This window comes from Falco naumanni, chromosome 13 (assembly GCF_017639655.2).
Source record: "Falco naumanni isolate bFalNau1 chromosome 13, bFalNau1.pat, whole genome shotgun sequence".
NCBI lineage: Eukaryota > Metazoa > Chordata > Aves > Falconiformes > Falconidae > Falco > Falco naumanni.
In genome coordinates this window covers 29,089,504-29,108,089 of record NC_054066.1, presented here as the reverse complement: position 1 = coordinate 29,108,089, position 18,586 = coordinate 29,089,504, and the positions used below count along the sequence as shown (strand labels likewise).

The window sequence follows — 18,586 nt, the reverse complement described above, 5'->3', positions numbered from 1 at the left end:
ACGTTAGGTAGACACTGAGAAGGGGGAGACACAACAGAAGAGGATCCCACGTAACAGCTCTCTATCCAGTGAGTGTATCTTGCTACTGCACACCAGCAGTACTGCAGCCAACAGGACTGCCTCCAGCAGTGAAGATTGTGCGTGCAAGGACAGAAAGGCTTTAAAATTCAGTTTGTTTTATAAAATATACAGTGTACAACATACAGGAGCAGATACAGATACTGTAATTCTTATAGGAGCTGTTGCTGGAGTCCAGAAAAGCAGAATTTACTATGCTCTGAGACACCTAAATCTGCAAAATTCATTAAAAGAGAGGAACATAATGTTCAAACACTCATCTTGGAAATCACTACAGTGATACATACCAGGAAGTGAAATCATGTTCCAGAAACTATGCACTAGCCCCAAATCTATAAAGGTAAAAAACCATATAGGTAACATTTATTACTTTCTATGAAATTATTGTCTTTTGAAATAGTATGATGCTGTAAAATATATTTTCTATCAAGATTAATATAGCAAATCTGCATTCCAGTACCTGGCTATATCTTTTTCTTCAAGAAGCACAATCCTTTGAGGCACTTGGGATTCTGGGGGCTGGCCTTGCATATTACAGATTTATTTTTCTTGTAGCTCTGTTAACATAATGTTATTCTCAGCATACATGAGTGCCACTGAAAAGAAACTCTGATGCACTGGATATACTGCTTACCAAAGATTATCTCAAAAAGTATTTCCTTGCTTCTTGTTTTCTATCCTTTGCATTATTCAACAACCCACACCCTAAGAGGAGGGGAAACGTGGGCACTGTTTCAAGTCACATTTTCCAAGGGACTTCTTTCAGTCAGTTGCTGTGGTGTCTGAACAGAGATGAGGCCTCTTTCAAGTCACCTTCAAACGGTCATTGACAAACACTTTGCCCTCAAGTGACAAGCTGTCACTGAAATACGTTAAAAGGTCAGACAGGGGAAAAACAACAGAGGAGGAAAAATTTTTTTTTCCTTAAAAACACTTACAAAATAATTGTTATAAAAAGTAAGTCCAAAGGATAAATGAAGACACCTTAGCACTTACGTGAATAAACAAACCAGGAGCAAATTTTCCCAAACAGCAAGTTTTCCAGTGCACTGTGCAAGAAGCTGGTATCTACTCAGTAATTACAACTTGGGTTTACAGACACTTTAAATTGTTTAATGATATGCACCATTTAGAGAAAAAAAAAAAGAAAAATCAGACATTTGTACATTATCAAATTTACAGATTCATCAAATAAAATCTATGTTTCATTACAGCAGCAAGACAACACTCTACAATAAGGTCAAGCTCTAGGTCATAGCTATGCAGAATTTCAATGCCTCCAAATTTGAACCCTTTGTAAATACATTCATCAGAGATTTAACACACCAGCCTGTAATCTCATTAACATAGTCCAAATCACCTCCAGAGAACACAGAACACCTGACCAAACCGAAGTTGCAATGGATGCATTCTCCATCACAACTTTGCTACCTTTATCTGGATCGAGCATGTTTGTTGCTATAAAGATACTTTCTGCGTTCCTTCTACAGGACACGGAAAAGCAACATAGTCAGAGACAGCAGAATGTTTCTCTGCTCTACATGTATGGATACAATTTTATTCAATAGACTCACCGCTTGTTCTTCCTTCTACTGTAGATTCTTTCTAGTAGAAACTTCTACTGTAGTTTCTTGCTAAATATAACATGGCATCCTAGTGGAACTAAGAGCCTTGAGGCAATCTTAACGAGAGCCCTTGTTTTCACCTTGGAAAGGCAGCATACGGAAAGCAGAACTTGTAGAGCAATCCCTCTCTATCACAGCAACCTGCAGTCTTTGACCCTGATTTTCTTCAGTGCTACATCACTGTCCCTCCAGTGCAGCCCCACTGATTGTGATGGCAGGCCTGATTTATGTTGAAGCGAGAAGACAAGTCGCCTGCTTGTTTTTATGCCTCTGTTTCAAATGCTGAGTCCAAACAGACACAGTATTTGGCTCTTTTGCTCCGTCCATGCATATCCCATTAAGGAATCCTGAATACGGTTGTGCTTATATTCCCTTGCATTGTCCCCACTGAGTGGAAAACAGGGTGACTGCAGACCCCTACATGATTGTGTCATCACACTTACCACTTGAAATGAAACCTATTCCTTAAAGAAGCAGTGTAATTTTTAATCAAACTGCTGAAAGTCCTGAGAGTGTATTTACTTCTGTTTAACTGAAATGAATGACACACCCTCAGAAAAAGAGCTCTCAGTTAAAATGCATTAGCATTTCAAGAAAATGCAGCGTATTTAATGTAAGACTTGAGGACTCCACTCACTGTTTCCACCTTGACTTGTCTGAATTTGACACAAATTACAGATTATTCACTGGTTTTATTTTGGCTTCACATGGGTCTTGAGGAAGAAAATGACACTGTAAAACTATTCCTTGCTTAGGGATGACTCAGACATGAAGAATTATTCAAATTAATTTTGACATTCTAGCTCTTCAAACATTTCAAATGCTGCCTTTATCTAGATCAAGTTGCAAATATTCTGTAAGATTGGGAAACTTCTTAGCTTGGTAAGAGATCACAGAGGCAAAAGAAGGGGACTCTTCAAAGTAACTGGCATAAAATTAACCAACTCTGTCATGTATGATCAGAGAAATGTCAACCATGAGAACACTCGTAAGTTTCACAACGTGGTATTTACAAAATGTGCATGCTTATGTTTCAGCCCATACTTAAAAGACCTAGGGTGGCCACTTACAGAGGTATTACATATGAAACATGTCTAGAGCAGTAGAAAATTAAACCATTTACATATCTCTAATCCTCTGCTTCATCAACTAAATGAGCTAGTCTTAGGTTTGGGCTACATTTTGTCTGAGAAATGTTTCAAGTCTGACACATCAGCAAGAGCATAATTGCAAGCCAGCCAGAACTATTGTAACTTCACGCTGTGGAGCTGCTCCCTCATTTCCTGCAGGTTCCCACAGACAGATCACCCAGTGCCAACAAGCAACCAAAGCCGTTTTTTCAGAGATTTTTTAGGATTCATTTTAGACACACATGTTCCTCAAATAAACAGATAAATAAATAACTTGAAATTCACTATGCAGTTTTAATCAATTTAACATTGTACCCAAATAAAATTAATTTATACATTAGGACAAAACAGTTGATGTTGTACTTGCTAGGGTAACTTGAGTCAAGAGAAGCAACGCCTGTCAGATCAGCTTACAAGTCTCGATTGAATGCCTTTTAATTGCTGTTGCCATCTTCTTCCCATTTTCTGTATGCTTTATTCAAAACTTGTATTTCTTCCTGATAACCACCTCTTTCCATATGCTGCTTTTTACTATTCTGCCGATGAGCTTCAACAGTGTCTGGAATTGATATGTTAATATCACTGTCAGGATTGCTTGATGGTATGAAGAGAGAGTAGGAGGCAGTTTCCCCTAAATCACAGGAGACAAACCTGTTTTCCTTCCGTGAGTAACGTAAGGATGGAGACCTTACCTGTGTGGAGGACTGGCTGATATTACTGATGATTGACACAGTATCCAGGGCCTCTTCATTGTCACAAATTTCAAGTACCTCTAAATGAATTTTAACACTCGTGTCAGCAAGCGTATTAGGAGACTCCTCTGGGTTTGGCTCGTGACCAACACTTTTAGATCGATATGCTTCGATTTTCTTTGATGCAGGTGCTATTTTTTGCCCTTTGGTGCTTACCTCATACGTAGATAAAGAGAGGGTTTTTCCCGTGGGTGCCTGAAGAGATACAGTTCCTTGAAATGCACACAGAGGGATAGTTAAGGCCCCACCTGATCGCTGCAAAAAGAAAGAATGACCATTATGTAATGCTAATTTTTGAAGTTAGAATCCACCATAAATAAGCCAATTATGCTTAGTTTGTTGACTTATTTTACTGACTATTCCTTGCATTATTTTAGAAACCTGATATTACTTTAAGGAGTAGAAAGGTGTTTTCTAATTACACACTTTAGTATAAAAAATGAAGTCCCAGTGATTGTGACTGAACTACAGCTTATGGACACACACACACACACACTTCATTAGAATAGTCTAAACTTAACGTTTCATTGCAACCAGTCCACAACAGCACAGCCAGCACTAGCAGGCACCTCTCCAGCTAGTACTCACAGGCACCTCTGAAAGTGCGTTCACCCTGCTTAAATCAGATCAAGACACTGATCTCCTAGAGCTTCTCATGCAGTGACCAAAAGAAAAGAAATGACACCAGAGGACTGTTCAAAACCAGGACCTTATGCTGACAACATCTGTATCCCTTGGGCACCCTCTTTTAATTAGTCTCAATTACATTAAGTGCCTAAAGTCAGACAGCTTAGCGACCAAGCTGAATTTTCCAAAACAACTTGTCAGGTATTAGTTGTCATGGTGTAACCCCGTCCAGCAACGCAACGCAGCCCCAGGCAGCTGCTCGCTCACTCCCCACTGTGGGGTGGGGGGAGAATCGGGAGGGTGAAAGGGAGAAAACCGGTGGGCTGAGACAAAGGCAGTTCAATAGCTAAAGCAAAAACCATTCGCGCAAGCAAAGCACAACAAGGAATTCATTCACCACTTCCCATGGGCAGGCAGGTGTTCAGCCACCTCCAGGAAAGCCGGGCTCCATCACATGCAACAGTTACTTGGGAAGACAAACACCATCCCTCTGAATGTCCCCCCATCCTTCTTCTCCCCCCAGCTTTACATGCTGAGCACGATGTCATATGGCATGGAATATCTCTTGGGTCAGCTGGGGTCAGCTGTACTGGCTGGGTCCCCCTACAACTCCTCACGCGCCCCCAGCCTGCTCGCTGTGGGTGGGGTGAGGAGCAGAAAAGCCCTGGGCTCTGTGTAAGCACTGCTTGATGATACCATCCCTGTATTATCAACACCGTTTTCAGCACAAATCCAAAACATGGCCCCATACCAGCTACTACAAAGAAAATTAAACTCTACCCCAGCCCAAATCAGCACATTATTCAAGGAACTTTTTTGTGCGTTTAATTTTGTAGTGTAAATAATGTTCATGCAACGGTATCAGTTGGACATCTATAACAAGGATTTACAGTGCCACTACCCTGAGGGCCAGAGGGAAGATCCAGAACCTCACTGCCAAACACATTTCACAAGGGTACTAGAAGTCAATATAGGACATCTCTTGTAGAACAAAGTTGAATTTATCAGTAGAGAATTTTTGACACACTTGAAAACAGAGAAAGAAAATTCAGTTATGGCTCTGCAGTACTAAAGGTCATGCTCAAACCAAGTGTTTTTATCAGTTGCAATGAAAATATTGTTTCAGAGGCTGTAAATAAATAAAAGCATTACACAAAGAAATCACTGTGAGTGCCTGTGTGGAGAACAAAGGACATGGCTTGCTCATATTGGACTGTGGTAGCTGACTAAGTGGTAGATTTTTACACACGTTCCCTTCCATAATGCTGCAAGACAGACCCTGACTCCTCCTCTCATGCTCCAAAGACTGTCATTTTTAACTGTGGAAGTTGTCCATTCAGTGACTCATGCTCAGTGACTCATTGGTGGCAGAAGTAGACACACACAGCAAAGAAACACCAGACTCAGGTTCTGGAGAATCTCACTGAGGGCTAATCCATTGCTCTGTCCTCATCTGTTTGCTACAGCTGGGCTTTGACTTTTTACTGAGAAGGGCAGGGATTACTATTTGAAACCTTGCTCTTACTCACTAGAAAAATACTATTAAAATGAACTGCAGCTCTGCCAAAAGCACGCTCCTTGGCAGGCAGTGGAGTGCTGACTTTGGGACAGGGCAGTTCATAAGGAAGGGCTGCACTGGTTTAGAGGGAAATACAGAACAGAGAAGACTACCGAAAACAGGGGAAGCTGCAGAAGCCAGCTCTGTACCCACACAGACACATTTGGGAGAAGTGCTCACTGAGGGTACTGAAAAGCTGCCAGGTAGCAAGGTGAATCACCCTGTACAAGTCTTCTGTGTTGCTGCTGCTATGCTGCTTTCAGGACCCAGTGATGATCTTTTAACTCTGCTTCAAATACCTCCAGGACACAATATTCACAGGTCAACTGCAACCTTACTCTATTGTGCTGCAGCTCTGTCCCCAGCGAACGTGCCTCCCTACCTGCTGCTGCTGCCTGGCAGGGCACATCACCAGCCCAAACCTCATCCTCCTCATCCTTCCTCTACACTACAGACCCATGCACAGAAGATCCTTCTTAGCAGCATGTAATTTTCTGAATGATTTGTGAATACAAAACAGTTTTACAGCAGTCAATGCATGAGGTGAAAAAACGACAGTTGATTTATCAGGATGTTTAAGTCTGAGGCATTTAAGGGATTTGGATAGCGCTCACATTTCTTGCTGTCTGTGTAAGTGAGGGCTAAGATGAGAGAGGGAGACAGCTGTCTAAGAGAGAAGGATATGCTTTTTTATTTATGAGTGTTGTGATTAATCCACCTGCAACAACAGACAAATCAAAGAAACCCTGGGTTTTGGAAAGGGGTCTTTCCTGGGCAAGTTACAGGGGGAATGCCCTGAGCTCACCCTCAGAAGCAGAAGCTCCAGCACTGTCCTCCTGGGTACTGATTCATTTTGTGCAAACTGTGAATAGAGAGAGGGGAAGAAGAAGAGGAGTGACAGAAAGACCAGGTCTGATAATAGGCATTATAGAGAAGTGCTAGCATTATTTTAGCACCAAAAGGACCCTTTCCACTTCTATTAGTTCTGTTTAATGTTTCCTTTCTATAGTAAAACTGAGAAAGTGAGTAAAACCAGAGAGTTTTAGGGTATTGGTTGGAAAGGTGAAATTGTTCACAGGGAGCTGGGAAGGGCAATTATTTTCTGATTATTAAAGGAAGCTGTTGTGATGATACTTCTATCGAATTAGGCACAAATTTACAAACACACAGGTAAATCGAGTGCCACATTATCTCACCTTCACTAAAGAGCATGAAAAGGAAATTAGTTTTCATTGCATAGAAAAATCTTGCCAGACTGTAACTTAATGTGGTCCTCTGACAAAGGAATTTGCCTGAAAACCCTAGGAGCCGCCTTGCCCTGCTGGAAGAAAATCAAAGTTGTATTAGTCTCCTTAATAGATTTGCCAGTGAAAAATGGTCCTCAAGTGTTCTTCCAACATGCAGCTACTGTGCTGTGTCATCAAGCTGACAAAGGTCCTAGATCGGTGAATGTTAGATGACAGCAGCTCGCTGCCAGTTCCTGTGCAGAGTACAGAGCCATGGTTGGCACATGGGCTCCCTCAAGTGTAGCTCTCCTAAGGGGAAGCACCAGCAGCCTTTGTTTCAAAGTAGTAATGAGGGAGGGTTTTTTGAAAGCGCAGTTAGGTGTGGGCACTTGTATTTTCTGTAGTAATTAGGATCACTCCTCCAAGAAAGGAAAGATGTGAGAATAACTGTTTTCTCAGCCTGAGGAAGCTCTTGTCCACTTGTCTTCCATCTCAGTTGCTTACCAAGGCCACTAGGACACAGAGCAACAAATCCAGCTCTGCATAAGATCAAGTGGGCAAAGCGTACTGTTCTAAAGCAGCACAGACAGAATCACAAGCTTAGCATCCCGTACATTGCAATGCAATCTGGATACCTAACAGTTTTGGAACACACGTTTAGAATGGTCTTTTTGTCAGATACAAGCCCTACAGCTCTGTTTCCAGCCCCCAGCCTAGTTTCTGCAATCAACACTGAATATCCTTTGTAGGGTCATTTAAGAGTGTCTGCATTTCTGGCTGTTGCTCAAAGTCTGAAGAACAGTCTAAACCATCACAAAATTATAAAGAAAGATGTCTAAAGAGTATGAAAAAAAAGTTAAAGAAGAACTGATTACTTCAGCACAAGGTTACGTTCTACTTAATAAAACACTGGAGATTTGTCAGACTGAACGTCGAGGAGATGGAGGATATGCTATGTCTGAGGCACCAGGAAGAAGAATGAGTAATCCTCACTCACTGGAATGAATACTCCAGTTCTGGAGAATGACAAAATTTCCAGTGACTATGAATGTAGTGGCTCTTTCCGAAAGTCTATTTTCTGTCGAGAAACCATTATTCACATTTAGAAGTGAAAAGGATATACCAAATCTTCTATGCAACTCCCCAGTCACTGAATAGGAAAGCCAGTAGCGATGTCATTTTCCACTAGAACACCTCCAGCAGAAATATTGTTCAATTACAGACACCTTCACCTGTTTCTGCAAAGTAGAGAATCCATTTGTCTCTTTGCAAACTGTGCATCATCATGCCACGCACCTGTGACTGTGACAGCCTGCCTAGCGACCGCTGCCCTTGCAGGGAGCAGCTTTCGAATCACAGTTTACATTCCCTCAGTGCAGCGATCGATTTGCAAGGAAACAAGACTATTAAGAGCAAGCTTTGACATGTATGTGTGAAATAAACCCATTCATCAGCAACGCAAAATGTTCAAACTTTAAAAAAATCTAAATGATTACTGAAAAAAAGTAAGCGACATTTACATGACACTACAGAACTTACTAAGCAGAGTTTGTGAAAAATAAAATCAAACCCTGGAATTACACCACAGGGGAAGGCAGGAGTAAAGCCCGAGGAGAGGAGTGAGCCATTGAACTGAAACTTCACTGCTATGTGCTGAGGGGAACGAGCACCGCCTTGGCTGGCCCAAAAGTGCCACAAATCTAGGAAGACTTCTGCGCTCCACACTGGAGGGGACCCACTGTGGCCACCCACGGTGACCGTCCTGCAGCCAGCGTACCTGTAAGGACTCTGTACCGGAGCCAGCAAGGGGCTAGCGGCTGAGAACTGGATCCAGCCCCTCAGCTCCTTGGCAGCGCACAGGGCACACACCACAGGCAGGCTCCCTCCCTTGTGCTCGCTTTGCAAGCTTCGCTCGACAGTCAAGCAGCCCAACAGAAAAATGCTATGAATAAAAACACCACTAGCATAAAAGAGGGAAGAATGCATTTCTGGCTTTATGTACAGCCAAATTACTATTAATGAGAATAGCATGTGACCCTTATCTTGTCCTTGATATCACTATTAAATATCTGTTTTGCTTCTTATGACACATCCATGGCAATAAATAGGAATCTACTAGCAAACCAGACTATACCAGTGCATCCTGTGAGTATTTTATCTTCCACTCCCATTGTTACCTGCAGTTCAGCTTTCTGATTTTAATTAAGCCTTACAATGCAATTTAATTCTAAAGCAGCAGGAAGAGGAAGTAATCTGAGTAACACTTAACAGTGGCCTTCAGCTCATCCATCCGGGTTCCTGTATCTCATCTCTGCATTATTTTAGCACAAACAAGAGCATCCACAGCTGTATAAAGGTTACAATTCATTTTTACTTCAGTGAAAACAGAAAGAAATCCACTTGCTGTTTCTGAACATCTGCCATCTCACTCTCCACAGCCTGGACCCAAAATGCTTTTTGAAAGGATATTGCTGCATCGGGCTCTTTCCATGACCTTTCGCCCACATGCTTTTTATTCTTGCATTTAAAAGAAAACCTAGTTTCTAAAAGAAATACACATATTAACTCCTCCCACACAATTTATGCTATGCATTCTCCTTTCAAAGCACTTCTACACAGACCTTTTTAAGAAGGTACAGAAAACTTACAGCCACTTATTTCTTGGAACATCTTTAGAAAGACAGTATTTTGATTCTATCTTGAGAGTGCATGCAGGAATCAGGCACCAGCATAAAGCTAAAGAGCTTTGTGAAATAACATAAACCCCTGTCTTTTCAACCAAAGTGCCATTTTGCAGCTTTTGTGTCTCAGCAGTTTTGCAGCATATTAGATATACATATATAATTATCATTATTCCTGAACAGAATGTGGATTTTTTTCTACAACTCCAGTATTGTTTTGCTTTATCAGAATTAGTTATACCAGGATTTGTAGTACTATCACAAAGACACCCCACAGCTGAAATGCATTCTTTCTAACCCTCATGCATCCCATACCCATTTGGCATCCATGGCAACTACACAGGACAAGGAAGCCTTGACATCAATGACTCCAATGCTGTGAAGACTCGTCTTTCTGAGACATTGCTCACTCTCAGCTAGGAGAGGTGAAGGAAGGATCAGGCACTCATCTGCTTGAACACAGCACATTTAAAATGAAGTCTGTTCTGGTTCTTATATCCACTTATAGACACTTTTCTCTGCATGCACACATGCACAGATACATACAAGTATTTATTTATTTATTCATTGTACACACACATATGTATAAAATATTTACCCTTTTTACAATTAATTTCTTAATTTCTGTTAAGATTGAAAAGTTTCAATTTGGAAATGCCCAAATGTTTCAATTAGAAAAATCATGGCATTACCCAATTAAAACATTCTGTAAGCCAAAATCGCTATCTTTATGCTGAGGACAGCTTTAACTGAATACCACAAAATATCTGCCAGTTCTCATAAAAGCTGCAGTCTAGCACAAAGTCTGAGCTAGCCCTCTGGAGGACTCTTTTCTGCAGGTCTGCATCACAGAAACAGCAAGTTGGTAATTTTCAAAGCTGCTTAATATCTATCCACACACATCTCACCACTTGGGAACGCTGCAGGATCTCCAACGCCATGATGTCTGCCACCAGCTCCTGCCAAAGGGAGCTGGCCGTTCCCTTGCCTAGTTCTACTTTTTGTGGAGAGTGTTTACTTCCATCACGTCCCACCACAGGGCATGCCCCCTGTGCAGCTCCTGCCCGAGATGGCTGGAGGCTATTCTGTTAGAATCTGGGACAGGGCTTTCACTGGAGAACTACATGTACCAGCACATCCATTTTTAGTAAGCAAAGACAAAAAAATACAATGAAATAAATCACAAATGTACTTGCTCCTTAAGGAGTGGTGATGCATTCTGAACAGAGAAATCATTGCATAATTGATAAAACAAATGCTTTCATTATTAAATTACATTATCCACCTTCTAGTTTTCACAGCAGACAGAAAGCAGTTGTTGCCATGAGGCAAACCTTCCACGCAGTCATTGCAGTCCAAGATCAGGCCCCCCTGCCCTGTTCCAGCTGCCTGGGCAGAGTTTGAGCTGGATTAACCCGGGAGGATACTGTTGCACGTGGGAGGATCAGCCTCTGCAGAGGACATAACCAAGCCCCACAGCGCTGGGTAACGGGTGCTGGCAGAAAGGCTTCAATTTGGAAATGCTCATGCAGTGAGAAAGGGCCCACTAAGGGCTACCTGACTTAGAGTTTCTAAGCGATCCTACTAAGGCCATTTATGCAGCCTAAAAACTCCACAGCCTTCCCTGCACAGAAAATAAGAAAATAGTTTTTTTAAGGGGGAAGGGAAGGAAAGGGGTAGATAACTTCTACAGAATCTGCTGTTGCATTTCTCCTTGCAGACCAACAAAGATCAAAGAAAACCACCCTTTTCTATCCAGTTTGCTATAAAAGTTATACTTACGTAAAATATTAACAAGGGGGTATTAAGCTGCAAGTACACTCAGAGAAAAATTGCATCAATTGCCAAAGCAGAGCCTCATTCTGCATGCTGGTAAGTGCCTCCCAAGGGTGTGCAGCATTCCCTCTGCATCCCTTTAGTGTCTGCAGGAGCAGATCAGCAATTTGCAGAGCTGGACACTTACAGAAGCCAGGAATGCAGGACTGCAATCAACTTTGATTACTGCTTCTGATGTATTTACGTATGATGTTCACAATAATTTAAAACTCTAGTTTACAACCGATCAAGGATTTATTCTGCTAGAGGAAGCCTAGAAAACTCTTTAAGGCTGACACATTAATATTCCAAGTACCAAACATTTCTACATACTTTTTGCATTTTGTATTAAGTGTAACTGGATTCATCCTGTTACAAGGATCTTAAACTCAGCGGTCCCAGTTCTCCAATGCTTAGCACCTGCAGAGACCATTGTCCACTCCAGATAAGCACACACTTCCCAGGACTTCCTGGTAATTTTTTGTTTCAGACAGCAGATGACTGCACAGCAGGGAAAGAAAAGCATGAACAGCTCTGTTCTCCAAACACACATCAATTAATACGTCACCTCCTAAAAACAAAGCTGAGACTGTTCCAGAAGTGGATCCTTAGCTAGGTAATCCTTGTTAGCAACTGAAATAAAAGATAAACTGTTCAGAGCCACATGACCTGAGTGGTGCCTCATGTAGCTCACAGCTATTTGATTTTAAAGAGAATAAACTGCTCTTGCAGTATGGCCAAGGCCAGTGGAGAGAAAAAAAAGAAGGTTAATTGGGGGAAGAAAGGAAATGCCTAAGAGCCTGGAATCCCTACATGATCAAGGGGAAGAAAAAAATTTGTTTGGAGGATACTCGAGTGCTCCCAAGTTAGGCGCTAACCTCCCTGACTATGCAAGAAGGCTGCATACTCAGACATTTAGTTTGAACTTGTTGCCCAGGCATAGGTGTCTAGTGTCATCAGAGATGCCACAGAGGATTTGGGATATCCTCAAAAAACTTTCACATGTAACAGAGGACTAATAGGTGACCTACAGCCTCCTGAAGCAGCAGCTGGAGGCCAGGTGGGACACCTGAGTGCATCTCAACTGGTTCTACACACCTGTGTCTGGGCAACAGACTCAAGCATGAGGTAGTTTGTAGACTCTCCCTCACGATGCCCAATCTTCGCATCATGAATCACAGGCCCTGGAATAATAATATAGTTGTAACGTCAGTGTTACAGTGAAGTAGAGATCATATTAGAGTGTGTATCTCATCTCTGGAAAAGGTAGGAGAGCTGTGATGTGAGGTCCCAGAATGGACAGTGACTCTCCCAAGCCTGCAGAATGGCACAGTGGTAGAGCCAAGAACAGGCACAGGTTTTGCTGTGTCCCAGTCCAACACCACTCCCATTGGGCCATGCTGCCTTCCCAAACAGAAATATCAGCAATCTAAAGAAAGTTCTAAATAATTTGCATTCCTAATTACTTTGGTGGAATACAGCTCTAGATGTAAAGTTCTATTTTTAGAATGTTTCCAGTAAGGATCCTGATGTTTCTTTCCAGAGTCAATGTGCTTTCCGTTTATTTTAAAACAGAGACTTACTCTTCCACTCTCCTAAAAATAAGTTAGCTGCAGTAAAATTAATTACTGCAATGATTTGCCCTTTGAGAGGCTGACTGCAGTAAATTTAGGGCTAATAGGATACTGAAAGAACAGACAAGCTCACCTCAGATAACCTGAAAACCAGTATTTCTTGTTGGCCTACCTACTGTGGACAGACTTTTATTTGGAGCAAATTAGAAAGTGCAACAGAGGCATCCAAGGTAAGAATACTTGCATCTACATAACCAGAACTTCGGTACTCAGTTGCCTGGTGCTGAAGTGAATGAGCTCAACAGGAAGCCCTTTAATATTCCACAAATAATGCATATAGCACATTTAGTGACCCCCCTGCGGTATGGGTTGCATGGACAGAAGCTCAGAAGGTGCCTGGCTTTAAGGCCATTTGGATGATCTCGGGTCTCTCCTTACTGCTGGACTTGATGGGAGCCATCTGCCATGAGCTTCAGTTTCTCTGTTGTCTGTAACTGCTGATGACCCACAGAAGTCTAGACGCTTACGGTAAATTTTTTTAATGGTAGAATTATTACAAACAATCTGTATTTTCATGTAAAGATTTTTGTTTCAAGTCTTATTACATTTAAATAGTCTTCTTAACAGACAGAATAGCTGATTTTACAAGAAACAACTCTCTTCAATATGGAAACAGGCCTGCCTGATGGGATTTGGTGATATGTCCAGCTTTCACCAAACTTCTTGCCTTCAGGACACCTGTTTCAAATCCTACACTGATCTTTCAAAAATAACTGGGAAAACACATGTGTCTGTTTTGATGTGTTTGCTTGTCAGGTTTAATAAGATTTTCAGAATAATTACAGACTTGGCCTTTATGTAATTCTGTGCATTTGCTCTCACAACACAGTATAAGATATTTATGACAATTTCTGATAGTTTATTTGCATTTTCAGGTAAAAAAGCATGTGCGGAATTAACAATTCAGTGTTAGTTTTAATTCTTTGCAGGAATATAAATATTTGGAGTGTGTGCAAGAAACAGAAATAGTCTTCAAACTCTACGCTAGAGGAACATTTAAATTGTGAAGTCATGCACTTGAAAGCATAAAAATGTCAGCACTGTGGCTACCTGGGCAAATAAATTCTAGCTCTTGGAATTCTACTTTGTGCAGTCTCCTCATGTGGTACAGTGAATGTGGGCAACAACTGACCATGCAACCGAAGGCTAAGATCATGGTTTATGTGTATATCTATGTTCACGCACAGAGGCAAGCGGAGAAGCTACCTGAGGCTGTAGAAGCAGACCAATGAGGCTAGAACTGCACTGAGGCAACCACATCACTCCTAGCTGTAGAGATGGCTCCAGCCCTGCATCTCCCCTGCACAGTACTGATGACTCTCAATAAGGGTTCTGTCAACCGGGCTCCAATTAAAGCAGTGTTAGTGTCCACAGAACTGAAATTTCCTGCTTTAGAAAGGTGCAACTCTGCAATCTACATACCACACTAAGAAGAACATGACTTTTGCATAGTTCTATCTATCTGTCAAAGCTTTCCAGCCATGAATATCTGAGAATGACTTATGTCTTGACTGACAGGGCTGATTGCATTATCAGCTTCTAAAGAAGGTCAGTATTGTGGAAGAGAGAAGAGGTCTATTGGGCAGCATGTGGTGGGTACAGAAATCAGAGCTTGGGATGTTTGGTCCAGCTCCCTCCATCACCTTGCTACCAGGAAGTGGTGACTCTGCACAGGAGACGATCTGCTGACAGCCATTCTCTTTTCGGCAACAGCCGCAAAATTGGGCCTTACGCTTTTCACCAGATTTGGTGAAGTTTATTTGATGTGTGTACTGCCAGTCCTGGAAAAAAGTTCTGAGTTAATTTGTCAGCATCATAACAGGCTTTCTGCTCAGTGGCAGGTATTGTAAAGTTAAACTGAAATGGTGGTTTTGCTTACTAGGGAAATATAATGAAGAAAAACAGGTTGAAGAACAGTAGAAGCCTTTAAAAGATGGAGAATGTATCAGCCTAGAGTGTAATGGCTTTATTGGGAGCTGTCTAAATTGCAATGCTTTTGAAACTCCTATTCCATTAAGTGGTACTAGTGCAAATGTACAAGGGTCCCTTGGTCAGTCTGATACTGATTTTGTTTGTAGCATTGTCTGTTCTCTCAGAAAAGGAACACTGCTACCAGTCAGTGGCAGCTCTTTGCAGGATCAATTCCTTTAAGAGACGCTGACATAACAGTGTCACTGGCCAGCTCCACAAGGCTTATTTACCCTCATTAATTCTGCACAGCCTGGGTTTTTATTTCTTCTCTCTAGTTCTGTGTGTGCATGTATACTTGTGCCTAGCATTCATGAAGACCTGTTTAAGCAACAGATCTGAGAGCTTTGCTTATTTGTCTGAACCAGACAGAATAAACAGCAGGCATAGGAAGCTAGCTGCTTCACACCAGGGTGCCAGCATGAGGGAAGCGCTATTCCAAATTGTGTATATCCAGCCTTGCCCTCCCGGGCAAATGTTTTTACACCCAGTATTTCTCCCCTTTGTGCAATTCAACAGAGTGCCAACTGCAGTTTAACTGCAAGCAGAGAGTCAGGAAGCACTGCAAGGACCACACCACTTTGTCCCACTTGGAGCAAAGACAGAAGGTGATGGTAAATTGCTACATTGATTTTCCAGCCAAGGGAACACCACCTGTGGGAAGAGACCAGACAAGAACATCGCAGCAGACCAGCACGGGTACAGTTCTGTAGGCCAGTCGAAAGCAAATACAATCTTCAAGTCCATTCATACCTCAGCTTCTGTGCTGTGCCTGGTGTTCAATGGAATGTTTACACCTTCCTGGATTGAGAAAGATCCTGTGTATTTGTCACTGTTAAAATCCTTCAAACTGCAGACATACAGTGATACAGCACTGACTCTGCATCAGTGAAATTACACAGCTTCCCCCTCTTTCTCTTTGCTGGGCACACAAACAGATTCTATACAGACAGCCTCTTGAAAGAGGTTGCTTGAGGCAACCCATAGATGAGATATCAAGTCAAAGAAAAAAACCAAGCAGAAAGCCTGTAACATATTGCAAGCCTGGGAGATTTCTGTTGCCTGAAGGCATTTAAGTATAGGTAAAAAAATACATGACATATTTACACTCAATTTCTTTATGACAGGGAGATACACTGGTATTTTATGAGATGTTAAAGGCATCTTTCAAAAATGTGGCTCAGCAAGAGTTAGAAATGACAAGTACCATTTTTCATCTCCCTCTCAATTATAGCTACCCTATATAGGTATTAAATAAAACCTGCTGTCTCATTCTCCTTTCATGACACTTATATTCCAGAGAAACCACTTTGATGGAGTAACTCTTTACTCCCAGAACAGACAATGAGGAGACAACCAGTTACAGCATCATTACTGTCACTCCAGGGTAGCGCCACCTTCCAGGTAGCACATTGCTTCAACAGAAAATCACAGGCATCACATGCATAGTCTGGCACCCTGCTCTTCAAAAAGCTAAATCAAGTGATACCTTTCTAACTGCTTTTTTAAGGTCTGAAAATAACAGAATAAAAACTACTGCTTTCACAACACAAATTAAAATGGGCAGCCTTCTGCAAGTATCACTTGTTCCTCAGAGGGTGAAAAAAAGTAATGTAGGGAGAGACTTCTCATCCCTTGTTTCCCTGACTCACTTCAGGCAAATGAGCAGTGCAGGCCAGCTGGCATGCACTATGCCTCTGTAGTCGAGTGGCTCAGTATTAAATCAAACTCGAAATTTAGACAAAGTATGTAAATATCTATAATGAAAAACAAGAAAGAATTTGAAAAACAGAGGATGTTACAAATAGTTAGCAAAACATGGCCTTGGAAGAAGAGACAGGCATGGTAAATATGTCAAGCTGGGGCATAACAAGATAAGCTCAAGGAGAACCAAATGGTTAATGAGATCGAACAGAAAATTACTTGAACTATGTGTGAACTATCCTAATTAGCATACTGAAAGATACCTCCTAGAGCAACGTAAGTCCCCTACTAACAAAGCCCCCCTCCCCACAGAACATGATGGAAAAAATGATGCTGCACCTTTAAATGGAGACGAGGCTCCTGTTACTGAAATCGTGGAATAAAGAATTTATCAACATCAATGTGATGCAGATAAGCAGACACTTCTTTATTAACAGGCGGGTGCGCGAGTGATTGCTCTCACGATCAACGTACACCAAGTTTCAAAATCATACACCTTATATAGGACTTACTTACACATATTCATTAAGTATTCATGCATAAACATAGTATTTCCTGAAAATCATTAACATACCCTCCTCCCATATCCGATTCTGTGCAGTAAAGGTTAGAAAGGTCTGGAAATGGGTCTGGGGTATTATTCGGGTAGGTGGTACATGAGTCGGTGGTCGCGATGCCCCCTGCCAGAATTACCTTTTACCTACATTCACTGTTTCTTGGCAGGTAACTACAAGTTGCTTCATTCAGCTCTCCCCAGTTGCCATTAATTCTACATTCTGACATCTCAATACACTCTTCTAGGCTACACATAAACACTGTATCCAATCATGAAACTGTTATCTAAGTTCTAAACATTCCTACTAGGTGATTCTGACCAATCCCTTCGGCCTTGGTACGGAGGATTTCATAGTAGCTGTCAGTTGCTACACAAACACAAATTCCACTAAAATATTTCTTATAACTCTATATTCCTATTAAAATCAAATGTGGTTAATTAATTTAACTAATAGTAGATATGTAACACTCCTAAGAACCCATGAGAATTAAGTTTGACTAAATGCAATTGAAAACAATTATTCAAACTGTATGAAATGTTTTACCCTGTGTGAGTGGTGGGCTAGCTTTGTGGCTTTGCCACCTAGCACCCACCTCTGTGCAGACATGCAATAAACGGTTTCTCGGTTCTGTGTGTGAGACTGGCTCTTCACACAGCAGGTAATGAACTCTGAACTCCGTTTGCGGAACAGCACCTCCTCTCAGCAGACAGCACAGAAAAATACTCAGTCCTGCCAAGACTTACCTTCCCCTGAGGTACTGGAATGGTTGCTGGCATCAGACACAAAATGTACCAGCAGTTTTTCAAGTGAAAGCTTTATGCCAACTGTGACAAAGCCCCACTAAACAGAATGGAATATTTACCTGACTAGAAGCTGGGATATTTGGATATGAGGTGCTTTGGATCAGACCCACTGTTGACTAACCTCACTATTTACAATCTTTAGTAAAAAGTGCTTGGATTTTTTCCCCCATTTTGATAAAGTCTGAGTTGGTAAAGCTAACCAACCCACATCTGCTTCTGATCTTCCAACTTCCAAAGCCAACCCCAGTTTATTACCTGAGCTAAGAGGTTGGTTTATTGGCAAGAGCTGTACTTTTTAACACTAGTCCAATATCACACCTCTGCTTGCTGACATGCAGACAGCAGGTCAGCCTGCAACTCTCACCCTTCATACGGTGTGTGTAGAGGCCATCAATGAGGACCACCTCTACAGTAACTGCAGGGTTGTG

The 18,586-nt window shown here is 41.7% G+C and overlaps 1 protein-coding gene across 1 annotated transcript in view; it reads right to left on the bottom strand.

Moving 5' to 3' along the window:
• Positions 1-2,375: 2,375 nt before the first annotated feature.
• Positions 2,376-18,586, bottom strand: part of GPR149 (G protein-coupled receptor 149) — a 28,343-nt gene continuing 12,132 nt past the window's right edge. The window contains exon 4 of the mRNA XM_040613344.1: positions 2,376-3,840. Within this exon, the coding sequence (XP_040469278.1) occupies positions 3,268-3,840 (573 nt within the window). The 3' untranslated portion in view covers positions 2,376-3,267. The remainder of the gene's footprint in view (positions 3,841-18,586) is intronic.